Source organism: Prionailurus viverrinus, chromosome D2, assembly GCF_022837055.1.
Source record: "Prionailurus viverrinus isolate Anna chromosome D2, UM_Priviv_1.0, whole genome shotgun sequence".
NCBI classification, from domain to species: domain Eukaryota; kingdom Metazoa; phylum Chordata; class Mammalia; order Carnivora; family Felidae; genus Prionailurus; species Prionailurus viverrinus.
This window is the reverse complement of record NC_062571.1, coordinates 85,200,471-85,220,184: the sequence shown is the minus strand read 5'-3', so window position 1 is coordinate 85,220,184 and position 19,714 is coordinate 85,200,471. Positions and strand designations below refer to the sequence as shown.

The 19,714-nt window shown below is 52.6% G+C and overlaps 1 protein-coding gene across 4 annotated transcripts in view; it reads right to left on the bottom strand.

The window, feature by feature from the left end:
- Nucleotides 1–19,714, bottom strand: part of MGMT (O-6-methylguanine-DNA methyltransferase) — a 366,049-nt gene that overhangs the window by 291,501 nt on the left and 54,834 nt on the right. For all 4 annotated transcript variants that reach the window (XM_047825010.1, XM_047825012.1, XM_047825011.1 and 1 more), the window contains exon 3: nt 6,358–6,494. In XM_047825010.1, the coding sequence (XP_047680966.1) occupies nt 6,358–6,494 (137 nt within the window). The remainder of the gene's footprint in view (nt 1–6,357; nt 6,495–19,714) is intronic.

Below are 19,714 nucleotides of genomic sequence, written 5' to 3'. Positions count from 1 at the left end.
GCGAGGACAAGGCGCTGCAGGCTCCCCAGGCATTCGAGCACTTGTTCTGAAGAACAAGACGCTTCCTATGAAGCCGAAGCCCGCTTGGGAGGCTCTCCCCGCACAGAAATCTGCTTATTTGACTCAAGAGACCTCCTCAAGAAACACTCTGTAAAATGAAATCATTACGTTGTTTAAGCACATACAACACAAATCAGTTCAAACCAGCGAAGGAAAGCCGTGAGGTGGCTGAACGTGCAATAGGTGCAAATCCCAAGGAGCGTCATTTGATGAAAACTCCTTCCAGTGTTTATCCCGGGGAGAGCTTCTCCCCTTCCTCAGAAGATGGTATGGAGGGGAGGCCACGGTCTGCACGAGGATCGCCTGGTCCGCCCGAGAACTAACGCAGGAACTTCCCGGGAAGGGTCTTGCAACACACAGATGCTCAGGATTCACTCGGACGTGATCGGCAGGCCACGTGGCACAGAGGGGCTGCCAGGGACCGGCCGGCGTCACCTTCGGCGTCCCCGTGCAGGCCACTCCTCCACTTACAACACTTAAAAATGAACAGGAAAGCAGCAAATCCACGCAGAAGCTGACTGCCATCCGCTCAAATGGAGTGCACACAACAGGACTTCACAGGTCTGGCCACTCTTCAGGAGGACCTCAGAGGCATCCCGTCTTCACCATTTCAACGGAGAGACTGCTTTGGCACACGTAAAGGGCGAGACCTGACCAAGCATCCGGTGGGGTGGACGCCCCCCTCCCAGACAGAACAGAGACCCTGCAGTGACGTGCTCTGCCGTAGAGGGTCCAGGCCCTCGTCCGTGAGCCTAGTGACAGGGAGCCACGAGCCAGCCAGCCAGCCAAGTGCTGGAAGGATGGTCAGGCCGAACTAGGCCACACGCTCCCACCCAGCCTCTACGCTGAGCTAGCAGGGGGCAACTTGCCAGAAACACCGTCAAGAGCCACGTGTGTGCAACACCACAGAGCCCCACAAAGAGAAAACAGCCTGCATGCGTTAAGTTTTCAAAAACACAGAATATTTTTACAACTGCTCAGTTTGGTTGGACTATAAGCTTTCTCGGTGTTGCATTCCTATATTGTTTCTAAAATGACTTCCATGGACAAAATGAAACACGAGGGTGACTCTTTGAGAAGGGAGGGGGAAGACACATGCAGGTCCAGCCCGGTGGGACCAAACACGCTACTGCTCCTCTCACAGCGTGAGTGCGACCAGGGCAGAACGGTCCATGTTTCAAGTGAATCAAAGGGAATCAACTTTAGGGAAACCTAAACAAGCCCCCAAATAACATTTATTTTTCAACACCCCTTCGCATTAGATTTTTTGACACTGCAGGGAATAACGGAGTCAAAGCTTTGTAGTCACGCAGAGATGGTGTGGGGAGAGTTCATCCAGCTCTTGCAAAAAAGCAAGTTACTCTTAAACGTGAGAATTGTTAATGCACACTTGATAGTATTGGCAGGAAGTCATAAAATTAGAATCATACTCTCCTTCCCATCTGATAGTCTACATTCAAGTATTTTTAGGAAGGGAAAGGTAATTTAACCTAGACCAAGAAGTCCCAAAGATCACTGTATAAAGCCATACAAACAGATAAGCAGACTGACGTGGGAAACAGGAACCCTATTTTGTACAGAATTACAAGTGAAATTTCACTGAAGACAGAGGTCAGTGGTCAACTTCCAATTTCCCTACTGAAGAAAGCAGCATGGCTCCAGAGGAGATAAAGACCCCAGCCCTCACAAGCACTTGAGGAAGAGGGGCAGAACAGCATCCCCAAGCCGTGAGGATGCTCTGCTCGAAACCCCCTTGGCCCCTGCCCACCAGCAGAGCTGGAGAGCACGGCCTTAGGGGCACACAGCGCTTCACCTGCAGGTACCGCCCCTCGGAGTGGGCAAGGGCAGCACCAGTTCTAGTAGACAAAAGGAATCCTAATCATGTTTTTCTGTACAGGGAACACCAGAGCTGGATGGCATCCGAGGTGAATTCATCCACAGCTGGAAAAAGAAGCCCCACTAATCCCACACAGGATGCTTTCAGAAGAGAGGGAACACCTCCGAAGTCACTTTGTGCCGAAAGGCTAACCTGAATGCGAAAGCCTGGTAAACGCATCACAGAAAGGAAAATTATAGACGAACATCCGTCATGAATGTAAACACATTAGTACTAGAAAAAATGGCAAATTTAAGCCAGTAACATGGGGGGGCGGGGCATGCAGGGAGAGATCATGAACTACGTGGCATAGTCCAGCATTTCAAGACTGGTATAAAATCTTGCTTCGTCACTTGTTTAAAAAAAAAAAAATGTATTTTAATGTTTATTTTTGAGAGAAAGAGAGAGAGTGAGACACGGAATCCTGAGCAGGCTCCAGGCCCTGAGCCGTCAGCACAGAGCCCGACGTGGGGCTCGAACTCACGAACCATGAGATCGTGACCTGAACTGAAGTCAGACGCTTAACCTACTGAGCCACCCAGGCGCTCCTCACCACTTGTTTAAAAAAGTAGTAATAATAACGTTGAGACACGTACAAAAAGACTAACAAAATCCACCATGTAGAGGAAGTATTTTCCATCCGAGAAAAGACACCTATGAGACCCACAGGGGCAGCACCATGGCTCGGGAACCAGAAGCCCCCGTGACTGGAACAGGGGAAGAATGTCCACCGTCACAACGTTTACCGCATACACCAGAGGGTCCAGTCAGTGGTGAAAGTGGAAATAAAAGGCATAAAGATCAGAAAGTTGTCTTTAGTCACAGGACCGACTTTCTATAGCAGAAGTCCTAAGGAATCTTCAAAACAATTCCTACAACTATTAATTCAGTAAGAGGACAGAAGATCAACATATCAAAAATCAACATAAAAAACGATGTGCCAGCAGCCAGTAAAAAACCATTTTCAACTAATTTAGAACACCAAAATATTTAGAAGTCAGATGTACAAAAAACATACGAGATCTCTATGCTGGAAACTAGAACACAGAAGAAAATTAAAGACAAGTCGAATGAATGGAGACATAAACCATGTTCATAAATTGGAAGGTTTTCAAAGTGGTCAACCCTCCCAATCTGGGTACAAAAATGTAATGAACCCCCAACCAAAATCCCAATCAATACTAGACACCTTGATTCTTTAATATGGAAATTTAAAGGCACTGAAGCCAAAATAGTATTTAGGGGAAAAAAAAAAGTTAGAAGACTCATTACCTTAATTCAAGACTTATCACAAAGCTATGCAATCACATCCACACAGTTCTGGTGTGGGACAGATGAAGCGATCACCTGAACCACGCAACATCCAGACATAGGGACGCACACAAGTAGTCAATTGATTTGACAAATGTGCTAAGGGAATTCAATTTAGAAAGTTGTTTTCTCCTCCTAAATGAGGATAAAACTAAGTAACTGGAAAAAAAAAAACTGAGTACCTCACCACAACAAGGTGGTTCAAGATGATGGGTCCTAGATCTAAACATAAGAGCCCGAAATTATCAAGTTTTAGAAGAATTTATCAGAAAATACTGGAGAAATTAACAGTAGGCAAATCTTGAAGACAAAAAATGCTAAGAAAATCATTAAGTTGTAGTCCCTCAAAATCAGGAACTTCTCATTGGAAGATGGCACTAGAATAAAAACAAGCATCCAGTTGTGAAATACATATGGTAACACACATATCTGATAAAGGACTTGTAACCGGAAGCACAAATCAATGATAAAACAAACAGGATGCCCATCGAAAATGGGCAGAAGACCCACGCAGACGCCGCACAATGAAAAGGCAGGAGTGGTCGATAAAGGTGGTTAGAGGAGATCATGAGGAAAGTTAAAATCAGAACGAGAATGTTTCAGACCCACTAGAATGGCTAAAACTTTAGAAACTAACACATATCAGTGAGAGCAGAGAGAGATGGAAACTCCTGCAATTTCTGATGGAAGGGAGTATGAAATGGTTCCACTTTGGGAAAAGTTTTGGCAGTTTCTTAGGAGGTTAAACATACATTTGCCATGCAATCCAGCAATCTCACACCTTGGAGCTGACTCCAGAGAAGCAAAAAGGGGTCCAAAGAGGCTTGAACAAAACTTTCAACTTTACTCCCACTAGCCAAAAATTGGACAATTCAAATTCCATCAGTAGGAGACCTGATAAAACTGTGGAGTATTCCTAGAATAAATTACATTCACCACCAAGAAGGACCTATTAATTGACACACAACAGGGGTGACCCTCAAAACGTCGCTGAACAAAGAATCCAGTACAGAAGACTATATCCTAAACTCTATATAAAGCTCAAGAATGAGTGGTTAATCAAGACAGAAATGGGAACGGTAGATGCCAACAGGAGCCGGGACTCACAGGGAGCACAAGGGAACAGGTGGTTTAGAGAGTTCCAGATCTTGGTTTAGGCTGGTGGCCATTTGGCTTGTACACTTTTCTCAAAACCTCACCTCGATTTTCTATCACTTGAAAAAGAATTATCAACCCTGAGTATTATTCATAAAGAATTTTTGAATCTGTAACTTTTAAATGTCCCTTCCTAAAGTTAACCGTGGGTGTAATAACAGACTACTGGTTAAAACTCATTTCCCACTTGCCCCTTACACACAGAATCTCGCGTACCCTGGCTCCCAGCCCGGTGGTGGCCCCGTGACAGGAGGATGCTAGGGGCTCCTTCTGGAAAGGGGGGTGGGTCCCTTTCTCTCTCCTCTGCCCAGAAGGGGAGCGTGGCAGCTCGCACCCCAGAGGCCGGCCCAAAGCACCAGAATGAGGGCCACAGCCTGGAGAGGCAGAGGAAAGCCGGAGGCAGCCATGAGACCTAGCCTCCACTGCTCATCTACGAGCATCTTACTGAAGCCATCCGGACGACTGCTTCAGGCTGAACCCAATCCTGATGCAGAAAGCAGCTCAGAATTAAGCCTCCTCTTGTGTTCTCATCACCCAGAGTGGGCATTTAACGAAACGTCTAGGTTTTATTTTCTTCCCCAAATTCACTTCAAGGAATTTTTTCTTAAAGCAAAAAGTTCCACAAAATTTCTGTGATTTATTGGGCAAGTGAATATGCTAAGAGACAAAATGACATTCCCCACGAATTATTTGGTGTCTGTGATTTTCTGAGCACCGTGGCCAGATGGTTTTCATAGAAAGAGAAGAGTGTATTCATATAGTTCAAAGGTTTGCTTATTTTTTTTTTTGGCCTTAAAAAAAAAAGTACTATTGATTGTAACATGCAGCTCGACAGGAAAAAATCTCGACACTGGAGGCGAAAACGGGTATTTATTACCGTGCCCGCGCTCATTATGGCGGTCTCTGACAGGGGTCCATTAAAATCAATTTTTATGTTTCTATGTATTTTCTTTATCTAATGTTCTCTGGCATTGTGTTTATTAGCCGGTTAAGACAAACACTGAGCAGGAGTGGGCGGTTTTTCCCTCTTCTGTCAGAAGTAACGAGAACTGCAATTTTAATACAACGACTCACAATCGATGGATGGAGGAAACGTTACATTTCAGAACCAAACGTTAAGGAGTGCTTTAAATTTTTTATGTTTTTACAATTAAGAGAAATACGGTGGAGATCTGTCAGAAGAGAAGCACGTGTCCTGTTAGAAAAGGCAGCGCTCTAACATCATGCTGGGGGGCTCCCCCCATGCTCAACCACCCCCCCCACCCCCGTCTGTCTGACACCACAGGGGCCACGAGAGCTCCAAATCAAGCAGTTCCAAGACTTCAGCAGGAAACTCACCTGGCAGACTCTGAACAACGAAGGCTGGTCCTGATTTAAAAGCATCAAGATCAGGGAAGCATTTCCCCCCAATCCTGGTCACCAATCTTCCAGAGAGATTCCCACACTTGTTGAAGAATCAAAATATTTAAGGCTTATAGTCCATCGACTACTCTGTAAATGTTTTTTTTTTGTTTATTTTAGAGACAGAGAGGGAAGGAGAATGCGAGCTGGGGGGGGGGGGGGGGTAGGGGAGGACAGAGGGAGCGAGAATCCCGAGCAGGCTCCACACTCAGTGCACAGCCTGAGGTGGGGCTTGATCCCATGACCCTGGGATCATGACCTGAGCTGCAATCAAGAGTCAAACAGTGGACGGACTGAGCCACCCAGGCGCCCCTGTAAACGTGTATGTTAATTAGACGTCATGGGCCACTAGCGAGAGCTGTGCCCCTGTGGTTACCTGCAGGCAGAGGACGCACAGACATCAGCAGATGCTGCTGACGCAAAGTCCTGGCCCAGCCACGGGCCAGGCTGAGGTTGGTGGCTGCTGGTCTGTGGCTCCGTACCACGCCGCGGCACCCACTGCTTCTGTGCCACTCTCAACAAATACCGCGCAGAGGGGACTGCAGGGGACTCACCCGGTGTCGGGGGTCTTCCTGCCGTGCAGCCTGATCTCATGCACACCCTGCTCACAGGCAGAGATCTCAATCTCCCCCAGCGGGCTGTCCACCACCTTGTAGTTCATTTTACAAGTCTTGTCCATTCTCCCACGCACCTGTAAAAGACGATTTTAAAGCAATTAAGTACACGTGAAAAAGCGTGGTCCCTCTTAAAGCACAACGAGCACCAGTTACTGAAGACAAACGTCTTCCGAAGTTCTTCCCCATTCTTGGAACCTGATCATCGGATGCGTCGTCTTTGTACTGCACTTACTTCAGAGACAGAAAACTACCAGGACCACTAGAGCAGCCGACTAGCGGCACACACGCCTTCCTTCAATTACTCCCTAGCCTCACCTTGAACCAGGGCTCAGTCGAAGAGGCGAAAATGACCAGAGCTCCCTCTATGGGGTCCCTAGAGCCAAGCTAACCTTGCTTCAACAAAACAGTTACCAACTTTCTCACCAACACAGGCTGAAGCCACGGGATATTTTGAACAAAGTACATTTAAAAGCAAGGCATCGTGGAGTGAAGGTGGACACAGCTCTTGTGCAGTGGAAGCTGTGCTGGCTGGGAGCGAGCCCCATGCACGCATGGAGAACACACACAGCTGACCCTGAATAACACGGGTCTGCTGACCCTGAACAACACGGGTCTGACCTGCGTGGGCCACTGTGCACGGTTTTCCCATACAGGACTGTAAATGTATTTTTTTTTTTTACGTTTATTTTTGAGAGACAGAGAGACAGAGAGAGAGAGAGAGAGAGAGAGAACGCGCGCGCGCGCGCACAGTGGGGGGAGGGGCAGAGAGAGGAGGAGACACAGAATCGGAAACAGGCTCCAGGCTCCGAGCCGTCAGCACAAAGCCAGACGTGGGGCTTGAACTCACCAACCATGAGATCATGACCTGAGCCCAAATCGGACATCTAACCCACTGAGCCACCCAGGCGCCCCAGAACTATAAATGTATTTTTTCTGCCTTACGATGTTAACACGTTCCCTAGCTTACTTTTTTTATAAGAACACAGTATATAATACAAACATACAAAAGGTGATAACCGGATATTTTCACAGGAAGGTCAACAGTAGGCTCTTAGTAGCTAAATTTTTGGGGAGTCAAAAGTCACACGCAGATTTTCGACTGCACGGAGGTCAGCGTCCCTAATCCCATGCTGTTCAAGGGCCAACCGTGCACTTCACTTACTTTCAGAGAAACGTACAAACACATAAAAGCTCTCCTATGATGCACTGTCCCTGTTAATTGACAGATACTCATTTCGGTCAGCGGACCAAAGGCCGGGGAGAACGAGCAGGTACGGCGAGGGTGGGGAGGAGCCAGGCAGGAGGTCCGGGCAAATCGACATTGGATAAAAACCACCCCAACTGCGGGCAGAAGATGCGAGCCAAGGGTGGGCTGTGGGGACGTGAACGGGGACCAGCCCAGGCCCCGGAGCCTGTTCCCTCCCTGCAGCCCCTCCTCCCGCAAACCGCGTGACCTCACATGCCAGCGTTTCCCCGCGCTCGGCCCCACGGCAGCCGCCAGCCATGCACCGAAACAGCGACAGCCTCACCCCCCCACCCAGACTGTGCGCTGCTCCTGACCTGTGGGCCGGGCTGCTGATCACAGCTCTGTCCGCAGGCACCTCCGATGAACTGTCCGCGACGTAACCCTGCAAAAATGCTCTCCTGCACACGCAGCTTTTCAGGGACGTCACTGCCGTCCATCGTCACCCCCAGCGCGCCCAGGATTCACCCTAGGGGTTCTCCTCCCCCGCTCACCCCATCAAGCTCCTACCACTGCCAGCGCCGCCCATTTCCACCCCATTCTCCCCGAGGCCTTATCAACTCTCACGCGAGGAAGGACTTCCCTGGGACCCGAGTTACACCTGGGCCCCTTCCCACCCCTTCCCGCCCCTCGCCCCGAACAATAAGTCAGCTGCCAATTACACAAAGGGGCTACAGCAGGGTCCGAAAACTGCAGCCCACAGGCCGCAGGCAGCCTGACACCTGCTTTCGTAAATCACGTTTTGCGGGGACGTGGCCTCGCTCATCTGTCTGCATGCTGGCTGTGGCTGCCTTCCTGCTGCCCGGCTGTGATGGGGACAGCGTGGCCCTGAGCACTCACCCCGGCCTCCACACGCCGGGTCTGCTGAGCCCCTCGAGGTCCGCGCTCATGCACCCTCCTACCCCCACCCACAGGCCGGCCGTCCCTCCAGGCAGCTCAGGGGCCTGATACTGCAGTCCCTCCACCACACGTCCTCTTCCTGACCTCCCCACATGGCCGGCCTCACCACCCCTACCCTGACCTCTTCCCTTCCCCATCCTTCCACCTGCTGCTAAAGCCACACACCACCTCCCTCATCTGTCTTCCCAGCAGCCACGAGGACAAGTGCATTTATGGCCCTGATGAGGTCAAGCAGTACCCCCAAACCACACAGTGTGTAAGCATCACCCCGAGAGTCCATCCTAAGCCCCGGGCTGCAGAGCCACCCTGCTCAACATGCACTTTTCTGTGCGTCTTGACCGGGATCTGAAATAGACTCCTCTCAGTTCCCAGTGAGGGGACACGGGATTGTGATGTTCGCCCGATGTCACAGATGCTCTGACATGTCGCACTCCTCGACCACCCCAACGTCCATGGATCCCCTTGGCTTCGCCATGCGACCACCCCAACGTCCATGGATCCATGGCTTCGCCATGCAGGGGCAGGAAGCAGGGGGGTGGCCTCCCACCACGGCCTGTCACTTTGCCATAAGTGCCTTTATCTGTGGGGTAAGGGACACCTAAACCACAGGGCCTGCACAGGGACTAGTGGGAACATGGGCAGACACTTGGCTTCCGGGAAGGATTTGGGATTACCATCTTGTCACAGTTGAAATTTTAACCACATGCCCTTGGCCTTCGATCCTGTCACGCAGAGCATCGGCTCTCCTCTGTAAACTCTTATCCAACAGCACCAAAATCCTTACCGTCGTAAACAGCAGGTGGCCACCCCTCCCCAGCCCCCCGGGGCCTTCCCTCATTCCTCGGAGCCCTCACATCTATGGATGTTTCCCGTCACCCTGCGGGGTCTGCTACCAGGAGTCAGGGCTCCACTGGAGACAGATGCATCACATACACGAGAGGCTTATCAAACAGACGAAGTAGATGAGCAGCATTTCCACCATCCAGGCCAAGAGTCTGGCACAGCATCTCCCACAGTGTGTTCTAGAAGACTAAAGACTACTCAGAGAAATGTGGGTGCACTATCCCCTCCTGGGAAACTCACCATGCATGTTAGTGTGTTAAAAGCTCTGAGAAGTCCTGCATAGAAACTGGTTTTTGTTAACCATGAACTCACGTCTCCTACCTAGGCCATGCCTGTCAGGCTGAAAGTGGTTTCCTCGCAGATCTGGGCGCAGGCCTCAGATCCAGACCATGAAAAGCCATGAGCCCCTGTCCCAGGCACGGCTCCGAATGGAAAGCGTCAGAACCTCATAGCAGCTAATTTAAGCACAAATGCAATTTACTGAAAGGCTGTTCCATAACTCCCAGAACTGCTGGGAAGGCTGGAGAAACAAGCTCAGACAACTGTAGGAACCAAGACTGGCCACAGTCCAACCACAGCCAGAATCGAACCTCAGGAAACATCTGTAGGACCACAGGGACTACAGACACGCAGCCGGCACCGTTGCCACCGTTGCCCTGGAAACAGGATGTTGCAGCCACTGCCAGTTTCCTGCTGCCTGGCCCCGTGCCATCTGCCCTCAATTCACTGCCCAGTGTGTGGACCCAACACCACGTACAAGTTCACGCTGGCACGCGTCCCAATTCATAGCCCAGAGTGTGGATGCAGCACCACGCACAAGTTCACGCTGGCACGCGTCCCAATTCACGGCCCGGAGTGTGGACCCAGCACCACGCACAAGTTCACGCTGGCACGCGTCCCAATTCACGGCCCGGAGTGTGGACCCAGCACCACGCACAAGTTCACGCTGGCACGCGTCCCAATTCACGGCCCGGAGTGTGGACCCAGCACCACGCACAAGTTCACGCTGGCACGCGTCCCAATTCACGGCCCGGAGTGTGGACCCAGCACCACGCACAAGTTCACGCTGGCACGCGTCCCAATTCACGGCCCGGAGTGTGGACCCAGCACCACGCACAAGTTCACGCTGGCACACGTCCCAATTCACGGCCCGGAGTGTGGACCCAGCACCACGCACAAGTTCACGCTGGCACACGTCCCAATTCACGGCCCGGAGTGTGGACCCAGCACCACGCACAAGTTCACGCTGGCACGCGTCCCAATTCACGACCCAGTGTGTGGACCCAGCACCACGCACAAGTTCACGCTGGCACGCATCCCAATTCATGGCCTAGAGTGTGGACCCAGCACCACGCACAAGCTCACGCTGGCACACGTCCCAATTCACGGCCCAGTGTGTGGACCCAGCACCACGGCACAAGTTCACGCTGGCATGCATCCCAATTCACGGCCCAGAGTGTGGCTCAGCACCACGCACAAGTTCACGCTGGCATGCGTCCCAATTCACGGCCCAGAGTGTGGACCCAGCACCACACACAAGTTCACGTTGGCACGCGTCCCAATTCACGGCCCAGAGTGTGGACCCAGCACCACACACAAGTTCACGCTGGCACGCGTCCCAATTCACGGCCCGGAGTGTGGACCCAGCACCACGCACAAGCTCATGCTGGCACACATCCCAATTCACATCCCTGAGTGTGGGCCCAGCACCACACACAAGTTCACGCTGGCACACGTCCCAATTCATGGCCCAGAGTGTGGACCCAGCACCACGCACAAGTTCACATTGGCATGTGCCCCAATTCACGACCCAGTGTGTGGACCCAGCACCACGCACAAGCTCAATGCTGGCACGCGTCCCAATTCATGGCCCGGAGTGTGGACCCAGCACCACACACAAGTTCACGCTGGCACGCGTCCCAATTCACGGCCCAGTGTGTGGACCCAGCACCACGCACAAGCTCACGCTGGCACACATCCCAATTCACATCCCTGAGTGTGGGCCCAGTACCACGCACAAGTTCACGCTGGCACACGTCCCAATTCACGGCCCAGAGTGTGGACCCAGCACCACGCACAAGTTCACACTGGCATGTGCCCCAATTCACGACCCAGTGTGTGGACCCAGCACCACGCACAAGTTCACGCTGGCACACGTCCCAATTCACGGCCCGGAGTGTGGACCCAGCACCACGCACAAGCTCAACGCTGGCACGCGTCCCAATTCATGGCCCGGAGTGTGGACCCAGCACCACACACAAGTTCACGCTGGCACGCGTCCCAATTCATGGCCCAGTGTGTGGCTCAGCACCACGCACAAGCTCACGCTGGCACACATCCCAATTCACATCCCTGAGTGTGGGCCCAGCACCACACACAAGTTCACGCTGGCACACGTCCCAATTCACGGCCTGGTGTGTGGACCCAGCACCATGGCACAAGTTCACGCTGGCACGTGTCCCAATTCACAGCCCAGAGTGTGGACCCAGCACCACGCACAAATTCACTCTGGCACGCGTTCCAAGCAGGAGAAGGATGGAACACTAGTTGCCCATCTTCCTTCCCAGGACTCAATTTTCTCACCAATAAAACAGCAACGACAGTGCTGATTCCACCACCCTAGCTGGGCTGTTCCGTGGCCTGCAGAACACAGGGAAGATGGTGAACGGGCCACTGGACCACTGCTCCTGTGGGGAAGGGCCTCCCTGTGCACAGGACACAGCCAACTCTCACCCCTACCGCAAGGCACAAGGGGGAGACCCATCTGAGTATGCACACGGGGGTCGGGAGAAGGTTAGGCCAGGGTGGTGAAACTGACAGATGGCCACAGGCATGAGGCCTGCCTCTCCCGTCTCCACCACATGGAGCAATGGTCTCTGGAGACCTGGGTCCTGCTCACTCCTTGGTAAAAGGACCTGGCATGTTATAAGGCCTCACCCTGGTGGCCAGGCTCCGACCACAGTCAGTTAAGGGTGGCTGGACTTGGAGACTGTTGGCCTCGAATGCAGGGTTAGGGCTGCAATGGTGGTCTCTGAACCAAATATTGCCCAGGCATCCCGAGAACCGCATTTCTGAATGGGACACAAAGGACCCTGAAGCTTGGCCTGCCCACCGCTGTACCAACACCAACATGCACCCCACGCCCGGCAACGTGGTGCCAACCCTGGCCCGCCTGGTCTAACCTCACACACGAAGAGCAGTCCACCCTCATCAGGTGAGGACAGGCTTGGACGAACCACACTATTGCCTGAGGGCACAGAACACCATGTGTCACTCACAGAGCAGGGGACGCTCTTTCCAAATCATGGCAAGAACCAAAAAAGGCCAACCAGTCTGTAGTGGCAATAACTGGGGAGTTGAAATCAGAGTTATGGGTGAGCGGCTGGGGTCACCTGGGGCCACAACCAATCAGCCAGTCATGGGGTTGCGTGAGGTCTCAGCGGTTTGCTCCTGAGACTCTATTATCGGTTAACAGAAGAGAAACCAAATCCCACTTCAGTTTCCTGAACGCCAGGATTCCAGACCTGCCTTCCCTAGGACTAAGGCCTGGTACCCAGGCCCAGGTCCTGGGCGAGGCCTGGTGGGGCTGTATTTTCTCTGGCGCTGCTGGGTTTACCTAAGCCCGTTAGCAGAACCGCGGCTAGTCAGAGATAATTACCACAACCCACCGCCTACTACTTTGCCAAAAGAGCAAAAGCAGCAAATTTTAACAGCATTTTACATGAACCTGCCAGAAAGGGAGCCCTACATGCTTTCTCTCCTGTAGACAACAGGCACGCATGCACAGAGTCCTTCCACCAGCAAAAGTAAAAACTAGCCGATGTCCTAGAGCAGCCTACGACGTCATGGATAACATGTCCCCGGACAGCAGCGCTGGGCCGTGTGGTGTGGCGGGCAGTGCGTGGACGGGAAGCCCCAGGCGGACAGCAAGTGTGACACAGCACGGGTGCATTACAAGTCAGGCAGAGCCCGTAGAGGGCGGAGGGAGGCTCGCAGGCTGGGTGGGGCGTCGCTGACACCAGGGGGACAGCAAGAAGAGGCTTCAATAGTCGGCGAACGCGTCGGGGAGCCAGCGCATCCCAACACAGGCTGGGGGGAGGTACCGCCTGGAAAGCGACAATGCCAGACACACACGGGGCCGGCCAGGAGCAGGCAGCACAAAGGAGCCGACGGGATTCCGAGCCGTGTGAGCACGACAGCTCCCGTCCCACACCCTCACACAGCCAATGCCCCGCGCTCCAGAGACCAACCCAGACAGGGCCAGGCGCCTGACCCCGAGAAGCGAGCCAAGAAAGGAACAAGGCCCGGTGAAGACACTCGCTGGTTGGCAGCGAGACAAGATGCTCGGGCACCAAGTCCAGGGCCAGGCCAGCCCCTCAGGACTACAGGGAAGCCATGCCAGTGGGGGGACAGGTGAGGAGGAAGAATTTTTGGAGGAAACGACATCCACATGGAGGGCTGGCTCATAACAGGAGACAGGCAGGCGAGACGCCCGGGGGGACAGCGGCCGAGGCGAGCACGGCACGGAGGGGCCAGGAGCGGGCGAGGAGGCAGGTGCCACAGCAAGGGGGGCCATGCCAGTGGGGGGACAGCCCGAGAGGCCAATGGATGAGCCTGGCCTTGCCCCGAGGGGCCCTAGAAGATTAGACGGGGGAGAAGCCACCCGGTTTGCCCATTTGGAAGCTTCCTCTAGCAGGTGTGTAAGGAATGGGTGGGAGAGAGATTCGGAGTCGCTGAGCACGGACGGGAGCCCAGCCAGCACATGGCGACAGCACTAACCAGCGAGCAAAAACCAACAAACATGCCCCTGATGCATCAGTCGCTAGGAGAAGGTGCTGGAAATTCAACAAGACAAAAAGGGCCTACTGGGGGAAAGTACCACAAAAGTCAAATCACGCATGCTGGGCCATCTGTGCCACAGCTTTTGTAGAAATCTAAAATTACTCCAAAATGAAGTCTGTTTTTAAATTTTTTTTTTCAATGTTTATTTATTTTTGGGACAGAGACAGAGCATGAACGGGGGAGGGGCAGAGAGAGAGGGAGACACAGAATCGGAAACAGGCTCCAGGCTCCGAGCCATCAGCCCAGAGCCTGACGCGGGGCTCGAACTCACGGACCTCACGATCGTGACCTGAGCTGAAGTCGGACGCTTAACCGACTGCGCCACCCAGGCGCCCCTAAAGTCTGTTTTTAAAAACCAATACGGATAGAACAATTTAAAACATTTTTTCTGTTACCTGCATGTTCTGAGTTCATAGTAAACGAGTTCCTTTTATAAGGAGAAAACACTGTGTTAAAATCCCACATGACCAAGACAAATGACAACAGCAAATGTTCTAAAATCATCATGGCCTCAATCTCATCTGTGTAAAACAAGGGACTGTTAATGCTTTTCTGAGTAAAATAAAAACTCTTGAGGCATGAGAGTTTTTGGGTTAAAAATGGGTTCAATAAAATGCATGCACACAAAAGCAAACCAGATCTTACCCCTCCTTTCACATCATAAATCCCTAAAAATGTGACCTGACCAGCCCTACACATGCTGGTGCCCTCCCTGCCTGCCTGCCCTCATCTCTGACCAGGGCCCCTGATTTCACTCTGTTTCTGCTGCTGTTTAAACACTCAGACCTCACTTGTGCCTCAGGGCCTTTGCACCTGCTGCTGAAGCTCCCTAAAACATCTCTTCCTAACATGCTGGCACAGCGGCCTTTCTGTCACTTAACTCATAAGCCTACTCACACATCACCTTCTCAGAGAAATCTTCCCAAAACAGTCTACATCCTCCATCCCTTCTATTTACAACACTGATGTCACATGCAATTACGTGAGATGTGTTTTGCTTGTGTGCCCTGTGTTGCCTTCACTAGAACGTAAGCTCCAGCACAGGTAGCGAATGTTAGGTGATAATGCTGGCCAACGAGTAAGAAGTCTGCTGAACTTTTCATTAAAAAACAACAACAACAACAGCAAAAGTGGCAGGCACCACCTCCTTCCCTTCCTTCCTTCCTTGACCTGGCGTATGTGCAGGCTGGAGCAGTGGCAGCCGCCTGGAACATGAAGGAAAGGCCGACTGGAGCGCCCTGGCCGTGATGCCACCACAGCAGCCGCACCCACCGCACTGCCACACTCCGTCTCACGTGAGAGAAAGGAAGTCCTGCTTGTCGCAAGGTGGCGTTCTCAGGAATTCCTCCTCTCTTCCGGCTGGAGTGGCTTACAGGCTCCACAGCACTCACAATAGTGGCCAGAATACTGTGGGTGCTCAGCGAGTACCTGCTGAATAAGTGAACTTAGTTACACGAGTCATTCCATCATGCCTGAAGGACCCAGAAGGGGGAACTCTGGAATTAATAAGAATCCATGGCTGGGGCTCTGATGGCGTGAGGAGACCAGGAAGGCTTCCTGGAGGAGGTGCTGACATGAGACAGCAGGCAATCTTGGGGCATCAGCAGGGAGACACTATGGCAGGCAGGTCTGCCCGTGGAGGGCCCAGTGCCACAGGGAATCCGGGGCATTCAGGGAACCAAAGGGGGCGCCCTGGAGGGAGAGGCCTGTGTTTGAGAGACACCTGCTGCAGCAGCCCTGGGAGCCATGGGGAGGAGTGGGGGACAGGAGCGGGAGGGCGCAGGCTATCCCTGACAACCCTGAGAACATCTGGGGTGGACAAAGGCCTTGCTGTCTGCAGCACAGCTGCTTCCCCAGCCCCAACGAGGACGGACAGACAGAAAAACCCAACCACCTCCCACTCCCAGGCAGGGGCTTCAGGTGCATGACACAGGGCCAGGGAGACAGCGATGCTCAGGCCTTTCTTCCCGAAGAGGCCAGCAGGCACCTGCAGGAATAAACCCCCTGCAGCACGGGGAGGGAGAAAGCGCCACTGTCGCTTTCCAGCGTGCCTGACGGCACAACATGGAACCCAAAGTCTGGGGGGTCTGCAGTCGGGACTCCAGGACCTGTCAGCAGCTCCCACAACTGGCTGCTCAAGTAAGCGGTTCCCGGGGAGCCCAGTGAGCGCACCGCTTCCCGCTGTCCCACGGCGTCTCACGGCCCCGCAGACCAGCCCGAGTCTTCTGCCCGAGTCTTCTGCCGACACCACAGGCCACACTCGGGCCTCTGGAGGACCAGACGGCGGGCTTCCCACTCCCCACTCGCATGAGGCCCAAAGTCTGTGGCAGCCCGCGGGCTCGGGGGCCAGCTCCCCGCGTCCTGCTTGCAACAGCCACCTAAAGCCACGAGAGCTGATGTTAATTGGTGGCAGGAAAAAACGATTTTTCATGGCTATTTGGAGACCTCTGAAAAAGTGAAGCGAATTTCGTTTCATCCCCTTTCAACATGAATGGCGTTTAATGTTCTGCATTAAGCGGTTGGTGCCAGAGGCCAGGTTTCCACTGCAGGAAATGCAAGGAGCCTGGGGACAGAAACGGTCTTGCCTCTCCTTCACTTGTCGTCTTCCAGGCGCACTGTGTGGGTCTAGGCACTGACTTCCAGAACCACCTCTGCGGTCCCACCTTCCACTTTTAACCCCTTTCCAGCAGCACCCTCCCGTGCAAGGAAAATGCCAGAAAAAGAGCTAGAAGAAACCACCTGCCTTCTCAGACACCGTTTTCAAACCAAGTACCCAGACATTTGCTTCTGTTGGACATCAGGCCACAGCGTCCATGCAGACAGCGGGGTGCAGGCCTTCCTGGGGCACCCCAGCTGGGCCCGGGTGCCCATCAGCTGCAGGCGGGAAGTGGGAGCCCAGCCGGTGCTCTGGGGACGCCCTCGAAAAGGGGAGAGACCGTGTCTCGCTGCCTTGCGACACCAACAAAGCCACCACGAAACGATGACTAATTTCATAATCTCCCTCCTGAACAGAAAATAAGAAAAAGCGGGTGGGAAGCACCTTCTGTCCTCAGGACTCGAGATCAGCCCACCTGATGATCGGGTGAAGGGGACTGTCTTAATTAGAAAAACATGGGGCGCCTGGGTGGCTCAGTCAGTTGAGCGTCCAACTTCGGCTCAGGTCATGATCTCACGGTTCGTGAGTTCAAGCCCCATGTCGGGCTCTGTGCTGACAGCTCAGAGCCTGGAGCCTGCTTCAGATTCTGTGTGCCCCTCTCTCTCCGCCCCACCCCTGCTTGTGCACTGTCTCTGTCTTTCAAAAATGAATAAACATAAAAAAATGTTAAAAAAAAAAAAATGAAAAACACACGTGTCAAAGCCCTGGAAGGGAGCAAGTACTTTCTACCGTATGAGGATCACCTCATAACAGAGCTCGCTGTGCAGGCAGGGGGGCAGTGAATGGGCTGGAACCCATCCCCCGCAGGTGCAGACGCTGAGGAGGAAGCTGCGGGCCAGGAGGCCAGGCCAGCAGCTCCGACCCGCTCAGGGTACCGGCTCTGCCGAGGCCTCCCCGGGGGCACCTTGCTAGGCTACATGCAGCAGAAGACAGCCCAAGTAGGGGCTCAGTTTATAATTTGCTAACAACCAAAAAGGGATGGATGAGGTTGGAATGGTTTTGCCAAGAGAAAACTTGGGCCCGGCCATCTGGTGTGTCAGACTCAGAATAGTTCCAAAGGTTGTGCAGAAATATCACTCCACATCCACACAAAAACCTGCACCCGACGTTTACAGCTTTATTCGTAAGTGTCAAAACTCAGAAGCAACCAGGAGTCCATATACCATCTGAAAAGTCTGCATACTGTGTGATTCCAACTATGTGGCAATCCGGAAAAGGCACAACTATGCAGTCAGTAAAAGGATCAGGTGCAGGGGCCGGGGGCAGGGATGAACAGGCAGAGCACTGAGGATTTGGGGACCAGGGAGACTACCACACAGGATGCTATAATGGGGGAAACTGTGTCATCATACATTTACCGAAACCCACACAATGTACAGCACCAAGAGTGTGCCATCTATGGACGAATGCCCTGGTGGGGGCGCTGACCGAGAGTGAGGCGGAGAGTGTCTGGGGCCAGAGTGTCTGAGAAGGCTCTGTACCTTCTGCTCAATTTTGCTATAATCCTAAAACGTCTCTAAAAATTAAAGTTCATTAATTAAAAAGATATCATTCCAAAGCCTTGTGCCATGCTGCTGGTGTGGAAGTGATCGTCTGTATTTATTGCTAAATTTCTAGGAACCCAGCCACATGCAGACATGAGCAGAGGAGGAATTCTCCATCACAATCACAAAAGCTGGCTTTCAAATGAAAAGCTTGTATGGGATGCCCATGCACACCGCGGTCTGCTCATGTTGTGGGCTCACACACAGCCTTCCAGGGTACAGGATCTGGCCAGAGCACGAGGGTGCCTTCCTTCATCACCCTCACTGCAGGGAGCCCTGCACGGCACAGCACCTTCCCGATTAATGCCACTTTGGCTGTACAGAATACTCTAAGGACAAGCGCCCTGGGGAGCAGGGACCAGGGTGAGGAAGGGGCTTCCACGGCCCCGCACACATACACATCTTCCTGGCGGGCTCAGAATCCACAAGGTGGCTAAATAAGGCACTCCAAGCAGCAAGTTATAAAACACATGGGAAGATGCTTACATGGAGATACGGGGGGGCATCCAAAAGGATGCATTCACTGGCCTTTAAGTTCTTTTTATCTATTTTGAGAATGAGAGAGAGAGAGAGAGAGAGAGAGAGCGCGCCAGCAGGGGAGGGGCAGAGAGAGGGGGAGACCGAGAATCCCAAGCAGGCTCTGTGCTATTAGTGCAGAGCCCAATGTGGGGCTTGAACTCCTGAACTGTGAGATCATGACCTGAGTCAAAGTCAAGAGTCAGATGCTTAACTGACTGAGCCACCCACGTGCCTTGCGTTCACTAGCCTTTAAAATAACCATTACTGGGGCGCCTGGGTGGCTCAGTCGGTTAAGCATCCAACTTCGGCTCAGGTCATGATCTTGCGGTTCATGAGTTCAAGCTCCACACGGCGCTCTGTGCTGACAGTTTGGAGCCTGGAGCCTGCTTCAGATTCTGGGTCTCCCTCTCTCTCTCTGACCCTCCCCCGTTCATGCTCTGTCTCTCTCCGTCTCAAAAATAAACAAACATTAAAAAAAATGTTTTTAAATAAAACAACCATCACCAGATAAAAACAGGCACTATCTACACTTTAAAATTATGCTTAAAGCCTGGTTTTCCTTTCCAAACTTCTCGTTTTTGTTCATATTATCAAACTGGGAGGCCAACCTCCCAGGTCATAGTATCGTATTTGTGGGAGGGCAACCGCTTTTGTGTTCTGGAGCTCAAACGTGGTTTGAATCTGCACTCCAACAGGAATTAAGGGACAGAAAGCAAACTGCTGTGTGAGTGTGACCATGTGACCGTG